At 56.7% G+C, this 10,610-nt stretch overlaps 1 protein-coding gene across 4 annotated transcripts in view; it reads right to left on the bottom strand.

Moving 5' to 3' along the window:
* Positions 1–2,682: 2,682 nt before the first annotated feature.
* The window catches only part of PAX2 (paired box 2), a 90,616-nt gene continuing 82,688 nt past the window's right edge, over positions 2,683–10,610 (bottom strand). For 3 of the 4 annotated variants that reach the window (XM_056120642.1, XM_056120639.1, XM_056120641.1), the window contains 3 exons: positions 6,242–6,343; positions 4,044–4,130; positions 2,683–3,608 (listed from right to left, as the gene is read on the bottom strand). In XM_056120642.1, coding sequence (XP_055976617.1) covers positions 3,487–3,608; positions 4,044–4,130; positions 6,242–6,343 — 311 coding nt within the window. In that variant the 3' untranslated portion in view covers positions 2,683–3,486. Of the gene's footprint in view, positions 3,628–4,043; positions 4,131–6,241; positions 6,344–10,610 lie in introns of all 4 variants that reach the window. The other variant, XM_056120640.1, reaches the window with a different exon arrangement.

Raw genomic sequence — 10,610 nt, 5'->3', positions numbered from 1 at the left:
GCGTCCTTTCTTTGGAGATATATATATATATATATATATATATATATATATTTTTAGGGAGGGTGAGGGGGAAGGAACCCACACTCCACCCGCTGGCCTCACACCTGCAAAGCAGCCCAAGCACTAAGGCAGATTCCTGGCCCCAAAGGAGCTGCGCTGCCAGCTCAAAACACAGACACAGGAATCAGGGAAAGACACGCCTCCCTTCGCCCGGCAGCGCCGGTACCGTAAGGGTGTCCCAAAAACACGGTTCTCCCACCCCAGACCCGCCCCCGCACTCCCCCTCCCGCCTCCGGGGCAGGCAGACCCACGCAGACGAATCCAAGCGGAAGCCGCCTACGGTAAAGGCGCGTGCGCCCAGCCCGCACTGACCCTAGCTGAGCCCACCCGGAGTCTGCAAGGCGCATGGTGCGCAGGAGGTGCGTCTTGGAGCTCCTGGAGCCCGCAGGTTCTGCACCCACCCTCCCAGCTCTCCATCCTCTCCTCCGCACCAGGAAACTTGGGAGCTGCGTCTGCGGGTCCCCTCGGAGACGCACGCGGTGGGGAAGGAAACTGCGGCTGCGCGCAGAAGGACCTGCGCCGCCCCCCCACCCCACCCCGCGTCTAGGCACCCCGACCTGCCCTAAGTCTGGGTGCCTGAGGGAGAGGCAGGGTCACGCAGTCGGCCGGGATAGAGGAGTTCTTTTGCATTTTTGAAAAGATGGAATCATTGTGAAAATTGAGAAAGGGAAGACCCCTCTATTCCACGGGCGGGCTTGGCAGGGGTGGGGCTGGTTGTTGCAGGGCAGAGTGGGTCGCGTTTTTGCGGGCTCGGTTAGAGCGTCTCCGCCAAAGTTAGGAGTGGGTGGCCGCAATGGCACGGTCATCGAGGGAGTTATTCTGGATCGACCAGTACGAGGACAGGCCTGTCCCAGAGACATGGAGAGACAAACCTGGAGCCATGGGAAGTGACATACAAAACTTTATTATTATTATTATTTATTATTATTTATTTATTTCTCATGTGCACAAAAAAAAAGAGAGAGAGAGAAGAAAAGAAAGAAAAGAATCAAAACGGACCGACGCACTGAAAATGGCCACGGAGCCCAAGCGCCGTCGGGGGATCTGTCGAGGGTTCAGCTGGGTCCTGGGTCTGGGGCCCGACGCCGGCCAATGCCGTGGAGGCTGGGGTGGGCCGGCCTGGGAGCCCGAACCTCAACCTCACACCCTCGCCGCCCCGCTCGGGCCTTGGAGCCTGGCTGGGCGCCGGCAATTCCCTTAAACTATTCTCTTTTCTCGTTTTTTTTATGTTTTTCTCTTTTTCTTTCCCTTTTTCAAATAAAAAAGGCTCGAAAGGGGAGAGCGATCTGGGCGAGGACTCCAAGCCTTTTTGGATTTGTTCAAGGATTTTTATTTATTTATTTTCACTTTTATTGACTTTTGTTTCTGTTATTTCGAGTCGTCACGATCCACGGGTGAGGAGACATGCAGGGCGCATCGCCGCTACCGAGAGAGCAACTACAGGGCGGGGCGGCCCGGGGCGCGCGGGGCAGGAGGGGCGAGGCCGGGGGCTGAGCTGCCACCTCGGAGGAACGGGCCTGCGGGGGCCGGGCCGGGCTGGGGAGGGAGGCCGAGGGCCGGGACAGAGACCAGAGACGAGAGACAGGAGAGACAAAAGACCGGGAGAGGTGGGGGGAGATGGGGGGAGAGAGAGAGAGAGGAGGGAGGAGAGGAGAGAGGAGAAAGACTGGGGGAGAAAGAGAGGAGGGAGAAAAAGAGAGACTGGGAGAGGAGAGGAGAGGGGAGAGAGACAGACAGACAGCCGACAGACAGACCGGAGTGGGGAGAAGCAGAGAAAAGAGACTGCAAGAGGGCAGAGATGCGGAGGAGAGAGCAAAACACGGAATTACAGAGAAATAGCCAACAAAACAGAGGCGAGAGGAGTCCATAGGACCATGTTCATCATTTTTGCATAGAGATTTCTTTTCTTTCGTAATTTTTTTTGTAACATAAAAAAGGCCCCCCTCCCCCCGGACGTGCTGTGCTTCGGAGGGCGCGGAGCTGTGTCCCCCAGTTCCCCGGACCGGCGGCTCCTTTCCCGGCACAGACAGCGGGGGCGGATCTACAGGCGGGCGGGCGGGTGGCTGGCTGGCGGCGGGGCGCGGGCGGGCGGGCGGGCGGGGCGGAGGGCGGGGTTATGTACACGGGTCGCCTTCACGCGAGACACACACCGTCTTTCTACGAAGCAGCAGCCTGGTGGGGTTTTGTTTTGCTTTTTTTTTTCTTTCCTTTTTGCAAAGACCATCATATTAAATAAACGCAGACTTTTTTTTTCCGGTCTGTTCAGTTCCTGCCGGAGGAGGAGGAAGGGGGGGGGGAGGAGGAGGAAGGGGGGAGGAGGAGGAAGAGGAGGAGGGGGGGAGGAGGTGGTGGTAGTCTGAGTGGGTTAGGGGAATGGGCAAGCCCCCACGCCCACCCCACACTTCCACCCTGCAGCTGTGCAGACGCCAGCTCGGAACCTGCTCCTCCCAGCAGCAGATTCAGTGGGGAGGGGGGGCGGAGAAGGAGGGGCAGGTCCCCAACTGGGGAAGACCCTCTCGGCCCAGGGACACCGGCCCAGCGCGCCTGCAGAGGGGCTGCGTGTTAGGGTGTAGAGGAACGGGGGGCAGACGGGCAGGCGTGTTAGGGTGTAGCTGGGGGGAAAGGCAGACGAGCGGGTAGGAGGAGGGGCCCAGGAGATGGAAGAGACGCCCGGGTAGGGTTCCCACGAGAGTCTGGCCACTAGCAGGCGTGTCTGCTCCTGAGGCTTCGGCAGCTCAGGTGGAGTTGGGGCCAGCCAGAAGTCAGCCCCGCGGGTGCGGGCTGCTGGGACCTGCGTGCCAAGCTTGCAAAGACCTCACGACCCTAGCCCGCGTTTCTAGAGCCCGCTCCCCACGGCTCCCATTCAAATTCCACCCTGGGAAGGTGGGGGGACAGTCCGGCCGCGGGGGCTTTGAAGCACGTTCCTCCGACGGTTCGTCGTCGCGACGCTCTTCCTCCTTCGACAGAAAATCCGTTTTGTTTTTCATTTCCCTTTGCCCAGTCCCTCCAGCGGAGCCTCCTGGCGCCTGAGCAGCCGAGGTGGGCAGCCCCGGGCCCGGGCCGCGCTGCAGTCCGCGCTGATTGTGTGTCACAGAAACGTGTCCCTCCCGCGCGCGCGCGTAGTGGCGGGCCGGGCCGGGCTGAGCCCGAGGCGGGCGGCGTAGCTGGGCCGAGGCGGCGGAGGGAGCAGACTCGGGGACTTGCCCCCTCTCGGCGTCCAGGCAGGCGGGGAGGGGCAGCGAGCGGGGGGGTGGGGGCGGCTGGCCCGGGCCTGAGGGTCCCGCCCGCGGCTCCGCCCGTCCTGTCCGGCCTTGGACGGGGTGACGTGAAGGGCTGCAGGGGTCCTGGGCAGGGGGCTTGGGGGGCTGGGGCGGCGGCCGGGAGGCATCGCGAGGCGTCGGTCCTCCCTCCCTCCGGGGTGGGCGGTCAGACGGGGACGATGTGGAGGCCGAAGCTGTCGGCCTGAAGCTTGATGTGGTCCCCGCGGTAACTAGTGGCGGTCATAGGCAGCGGCAGCAGCGGCAGGGGCGGAGCCCCGGGGGGCGGCACTATAATAATAAGGGGAACCTGGAAGTTAACACAGGAGAAGAATGGGCTGGGTGAGAGGACAAACAGGAGAACAAAAAAGGAAAGAAAAGCAAAGAAAAGACCTCCCCGGGGCTGGGCGACCCGGGCTGGGCTGCGGGGACCCCGCACGTCCCTGGAGACCCGGCTGGAGTGCGAGCGGGACTCGCCGTGTCGCCGCCGCCGCCCGACGGCTGATTTCGGTGGGGCGCGGAGCGCGAGCGCGGCGCGCAGGCTTCCAGCGGGGCCGAGGGGCGGGCAGGGGCGTCCTCGGGGTGGGGGGGGGGACCGCGGGACCCCCCGAGCCGGCGCCCGAAGGTCGCGACGCGGGCTGGGGTGGGCCCTGCGCCGGGAGCGGCTGCGCCCCGCGGGCCGCGGCGGCGCGCAGAGCCGCCCGCCAGCCAGGTGGCGTTACTCACTTAGTAAGGCGGGGTTGCTGAATCTCCAAGCCTCGTTGTAGGCCGTGTACTGGGGGTGGCTGTACGGGTTGCCAGAGAACTCGCTCCCTGCCGGAGGTGGGGGAGTGGAGGGAGTCAGACGCGTGCCACGTCCGGGGGACCCGACGTGCCCGGTCAGCGGCCACCCCAGGGTCCGAGGTTGCAGGCAGGGCGATGCCCGCTGCAGCCGTGCTTGCGTGCGGAGCAGTCAAGCGAGTCCGCGGGGGAAGAGCCCGTGGTGGTGGTGATGTTGGTGGTGGTGGTGATGGGGGCGAGTACCGAACCTCCTCGCGAGTGGAGGGCCGTGTTGGACAGCGCCTACCCAGGGCTCTGCGCGGACGCCTTTTGCACCATCTGGGGAAGTATTCTCAGGACCGCCGCTGTGGAGGGCTCCGGGGGCCTTTTAGAGGGGACTCGGATGGAAGCGGGGAAGGGAAGCGGAGAAAGCCCCTCGGGACACTTTGTCCCAGAAAGCCCTAAGAATGGCATCGTAGCGCTATGCCAGACATGTTGTGGGTGTGGGGTTGGGGGGCTCAGCTGGGAAACGCGCCCCTCCTGCCTCTCCCTGGAGAGATGGGCTACCTGGGCCCGCGCGCCGGGGCAGGCAGCGGCGGGAAGCAGGTGGACCATCGCCTGCCGTGAGCGTGAGCGGAGGGCCCGTGGGCTGGGCGCCGACGGAAGCCGCCTCCCTCCCTCCGCGGGAGAAAGGCCAGGCCTCCGGGTCTCCCCCTCGCCCTTTCTCCTGTGTGGTGACCCCAGACTGTTTACAGTGATCCCTAACCGCGGGTTAAGTAGAGGAGAAGGGGCCCCTGTAGGAGAGGGAGCTGGGGTGGGGGTGGGGGGTGCAGCCACTGGAAAGCCTGTTTATTGACGAGGAGGGAAAGCATGCGTGCAGCAGGATAATGAGCTTCTGAGCTCAACTGTGACCAAGAGGAACTGAGCTATCTCCTTCCCCATCGCTAATGAAACAAGTGTAATTTCCTCATCAGCACTAGATTCTGTTTAACGACTCCCCCCTTGCCACCACTAGCTCTCCTCAGCTCCCCTCATCCCCACCTCCTTGCAGACTGCCCCCCTCCCCCCACCTCTCCGAGACCTCCTCCAGCCTCCACCTGCTCACTGCTGCCACCTTTGCAAGCTCCTCCTTGCACCTCTCACCCCCCTACCCCCAAGCCAGGGCAGGAAGCCTTTCACCCACACCCCCAGCTGTCCTCCAGCCCTCTGGCTCCCTGGCCCCTATCCTACTAGATCCTTCAGCCCCCCTGCCCTGCCCCTTGGCTATTCTCCCTCCCCCAGGCTCTGCCCACCCAGTTCTGTCCCTGGGTGGATGACCCAGGGATATGCTAATTTCCCTTTTCCCACCCCACCATGGGAGTTAGCTTTAGGGGGCACAGGAGACAGCAGCCCCGTGAGCCCCCTCCCCTCACCCCGCCCACTTAAGATGAGAGTATTTTTGGTGTTTATGCAAATAAGAGCTTCAACTCTTTGGCTTCAAGCTGGGCTCCCAGTCTGGGGTGAAACCTCTGGATGCAGCCACAAACCCTATGTGTGGTCTGTGTGACTCTGACCTGCACAGCTCAAAGCCAACTCCTCCTGAAGGGTGGGTCAGTGCCTCCAAATCAGGGAGCAGCTTCCCCCAGGGGAGGGAAACCAGTCTCTGCTTCCTGTTTGGCCTCCATGCCTCCTGCCGCTGGGATTAGCTCCCTCCTGGGGACTGGGGTCTTTTCTGTGGGTGGATGTGGGCCAGGGGCGGGGAGGAGGCTCTGGGCTTTGAGTGACTGACATGCTCCTGGAAATGGTTCTTGGCTAGAAGTTTCCATGGCAACCAAGGCAAGCTCTCCTTAGCAGTGTCAGCTGGTTGGGAGTGGGCTGGGTCTGAGCTTGGGGCTGAGGCTGGGCGCTCCCAACCCTGGCACGGGGCACAGGTGGGTGGGTGTTGGGGAGGGGTCCTGGCAGACAGTGGGATGCCTACCCGGGCCATTTCTGCAAGCTCCTTCCTGGGTTGCTCTTGGGGGAGGCTGAGGGACCAACAGCAGCCTCTAGGGAGAGAGCAATGGTTGGTGGGGGGGACTGGGTGTTGGGTCGCCCTGCCCCCTCTGGCCTCAGTCTACAGACCTCTCAGCTCACCCACAATTTAGTCACCCCCCCGTAAATTAAGTAGCTGCAGCATTGTCACCTACCAGGCACCATTCCTGCCAGGGTGGAGGTGGGGTAGCTTCCCTGGCCAGTGGGGGGCACGTGAGGGGGGTAACCAGGTAGAGTGGTGCTCGCCATGTCACGACCTGGAAAAACACAAAGGGGAAGGGGGTGAGGGTCAGAAGAGGGGGGCCTGCCTCTGCTTACCTCTGGGTACACGCAAAAGGGGCAGTTGGACAGGCAAGAGCCATATGCAGACATGTGGGGGGTGCATCAGAAAGAAGGGCCCCTGGAGACCTTTCCCTGAATGTCACCCCCGACTCCATCAGCCTGGGCCCCTGCACAGCGCTGTCTCTCTCTGGGCTTTTTTGTGGGCAGGTGGGGTAAGGAACCACGTGGCCTGGTTTTTAGTCCTTCAGAGCCTCTACTGGGGTCTCTCCAGCAGCCAAACATAGCAAGTGTCATCTTGTCACCTCTCCCTTCCCTGAACATCTCCCCTTCCTGCAGGCTGGAGGACTCCTTGCACCCTTGAGGATCTTTTGTGGGGTCCCTCATCCTCCAGCAGTGGGGGGTAGCTGCAGGAGCTGGACCTGCAGGTGGGAGAGCAGGAGGCTATTTGGCTGTTAGTGTGGATGACCTTTAGATGGTCCGCAGAAACTATCCTGGAAATGAACTGGGAGCTCTGAGCTGACAGTACCAGTGGGTCAGTTCAAGGTGCTATGAACAAAATTTGCTCTCTTTCACACACACACACACACACACACACACACACACACACACACATACAAGTGCACATATGCGTGCATGCACACACCCGACACACCCAACCCAACATCCAACTTAACCATGTCAGTCTTGGGACTTCTGTCCCTGAACTGGCAAAGGAGGTTTCCGTCAAAGCTTCCCTTAGCAGGGGCCTGCAGTGAAAACAAAGCGAGTCCGGGATGTACCCATGTCCACAGATGGCTCCTGTGGACTCCACTGCACTTGAGTGCTACCCTCCTTTGCCAGAAAGGGGCCCCGCCTCCTCCCTGGAGGAGCATGTCCCACCCTCTCGCCTCCCCCCTCTTCGCACCCAACACACTGCTTCATCCTCTTCTGCTTCCCCCAGCCCCTTGGTCCTTTCCAGAGTCCTCTTCTCCCCTGCCAGTGCCATCCTGACCACCCCCCAGGTGACGGGGACTCCTAGAACGCGGCCTCTGTGGCTCAGCACCTTTGTCTCTCCTGGCTCACATCCCACAAGGTCTCTTCTGAAGCACCCCCCCCCTCCCATCTCCTCTGACCACATCCCCCTTCACTCTGACCTTACTTGCCTCTGGGCACTACCTTCACACCACCACTGAGTGACCCCTCCCTCAGCAAACAGATGAGCTGGGATTTCTGCATTTCCCGTTGAATGTTTGCATCAGCCGTGCCACAAATATAGCAACTGAAGTGGATTCAGCTTCTCCCCATTCAGTTCTATTGCCCATCAGACCAAACAGCTGAACCCAAACACTGGACAGAGCCCTTCCCTCCCTGTCTGGTGAAGATGGTGGTCAAATGCTGTCAAGTCTCCTTAACCATGTCAGTCCTTCGTCCCCTCTCTGCTACCTTCAGAGTTCAATTCCTGACCATCTGCCTTGGGTTTACCATACCCTTTTGGCTTAGGTGGCCTGCCTCTTCTACTTTTTCAGGTCTGTTCAAATGTGGTAGCTTGGTTTGTTCTTATGAACATTGCTTTCATCAAGCTACTTATTTTGTAAAACACCATCAGTGATTCTCTGTGGTCTGAAGTTTGATTCTGAAATCTCCCAGGGTTTCCAAACCTCCCGACACACTTCCTTCCCCTCCTGTCTCCCCAGTCACTTTCTGGACTCTGATTATGATCCCTCCTAGACTGTTTTCACTGTTCATGTGCTGGAAAACTGCTGTTTCTGCCCTGTTATTTTCTTTTTAGAGTCTTCCTCTCCTTCCAGCCCAACCTATACAACCCTTACCATTCTACCCAGCAGAAAAGTTGCTTCCGGGGCTGGAGCGATAGCGCAGCAGGTAGGGCGTTTGCCTTGCCCATGGCCAACTCAGGTTCGATTCCCAGCATCCCATATGGTCCCCCCCCCCCCCGAGCACTGCCAGGAGTGATTCCTGAGTACAGAGCCAGGAGTAACCCCTGAGCATCGCCAGGTGTGATGCAAAAAAAAAAAAAAAGTTGCTTCCTTCTCAACTTCTTTCTGTCCAAACTGTGTGGCTTGTCATGTTATATTTCACAGAGTGTCAGCCCCGTGGCCTCCCATCATGACTTGCTTCTTCAAACTGAACAGAACCAACCTCAGGGCAGGGCCCTGTCTTCTCTATCTTGCATAGTTGAGAACATGATAAATGTTCAATAAAGGCACATTGATTAATTCTCTATTACTCTATTGCACCAGTAGCCAATTCCACAGGTAATACTGTTTTCTGAGCGTTTAATATGTATTGGCTTCCTTTAAAGTGGTCAGGATTGCACCCAGATGTCATGTTAGGATCTGTTTCTCTAAAAATACTGGCCAGGGCAATTGTACAGCAGGTAAAGCATTTGACTTGTATGCAGCCAACCAGGGTTCAATCCCCTGCATACCATATGGTCCCCTAAGCACTACCAGTAATAATTCCTGAGCACAGATCCAGAAGTAACCCCTGAGCATTGCCAGGTATGGCTCCCCCAACTTCCCCTAAAATAAACTTTAAATTAAATGTTTTTCCCTCTCTTTTTTTTAAATTAAATTTTTATAGGAAGATGAACAATTATGGTGAGAAGCTCATGAATTGTTATCTAATCTCCTCTTGCAACTGAATAATTCCAACCCCCATACCCATCTAATTTAGCTAAGATCTTGCACTTCCCCAAACTCAAAAGAAAAAAAAAAAGTAAAATATCAAACGAGATCTTGTGTGACTCCCAGACAGAAGAGTGTGTGCTGACTTTGTTACAGGCTTTCTTTTACCTATTTCTCTTGACAATTAAACATATACTCCTGAAGTGTCCTTAGCTGAAGTGAACAGTGACAGATCTCTTGATTCCTAGAAAGACTAATTATACAACATTTACTGGTCCCAAAAAGGCCCAGGACCATTAGGGAAAATGTGTGAAATTCTGCATTCGGGAAGATAAAGAAACCCCATCCCTCCTGGTCCTGCAATCTCAAATCTGCAAAGCAGCCAGAAAAGAAAACTACTTTAAAAAAAAATAAATGAACAAGAATTTAAATGCATCTGAGTTCTGATTTTCAGCTGTGTGGTTCCCATAAGCTGTCACACATGAATTCCATGTAATCAATGGTTTTGTCACACAGCCTCCCGTCTTACTGCATGAGAACGGAAAACTGGAAAGGTGTGTCCAGATAATCTTGAGGCACCCCTGCCACATACTTATTCCTACTGACTTTCTCTCCTACAAAGTGGTAAGGCCCATTTCCAGCTTGAAAGACGTATTTCCAAGATGGAAATTTTAAAAGATGGAATCCGGGGGGACTAAAGAGATAGTACAGGGGTTAAGGGGCTTACCTTGCAAGTGGCAACCCAGGATTGATCCCAGCACCACATACAGTTCTGGTGGTGCCCCTGGTTGTGTCTGGGCACGGAGCCAGGGGTGAGTCTCAAACCCAGGCAGGTGTGGCCCAAACTCCCTCCAACACCCCCAGCAAAAAGAAATTAGAATGTATTTGCAGGCATTCTTAAAATGTCAACTAAAGAGGCCTAGAATGAGGGAAAGCATTCCCAAATAAATTATCCCTATAGCTTCCTGCTGCCTGCACAGACTTGGAACACCAGTGTTGCTACAAGGAGACCCCCCAATACCTCCATACAGGACTCCTGAGCCAACTAAGGTGTGTGCTATTGCACACAAAGCATTTTCAGTGGCTTCATTAGTATACAGGCCACCTGAAGAGCAGGAAAAATATGGACCCAACTCTTGCCAGAGCTATATATTCTTGTGGAACACCATTGTCAATAATGGAAAATGCGTACTGCAGGAAGTTTTCACATTACTAAGACCATCAGACCATTTGCCCAGCAGCATTCTTTGAGCAAGTGAGAGAATGTGCATGGGTAATGGGATATGTATGGGTAAGGAAGAATCGACAGAGCACGAGGTCTTGCATTACTATACACAGAGGGATAGACCAGGGCAAAGATGCCCTCTCACACCCTAGACACCACAGTGCCGTGGCCCCCTCCAAAAAAAAAAAACAACCAGAAAGCATAAAAATGGGAAGAAGCAGCTACAAGCCAAGACTTAATGATTACAGAAACGTGCCAGCCAACAGAAGCTAGGAAGCAGAAAAGGCTTTCCTTTGCTCCCCTGATAAATTCAGTAACAGGCAAATTATACCTGGATTCATAAATGTATCACATCCTTCTCATTAAAGGAAGATGAGCATTTCATGTTAGAAA

This window comes from Sorex fumeus, unplaced genomic scaffold, assembly GCF_029834395.1.
Source record: "Sorex fumeus unplaced genomic scaffold, SorFum_2.1 ptg000043l, whole genome shotgun sequence".
In the NCBI taxonomy this organism is placed as follows: domain Eukaryota; kingdom Metazoa; phylum Chordata; class Mammalia; order Eulipotyphla; family Soricidae; genus Sorex; species Sorex fumeus.
The sequence above is the reverse complement of the archived record's forward strand: the minus strand, read 5'-3'. Positions and strand labels throughout refer to the sequence as shown.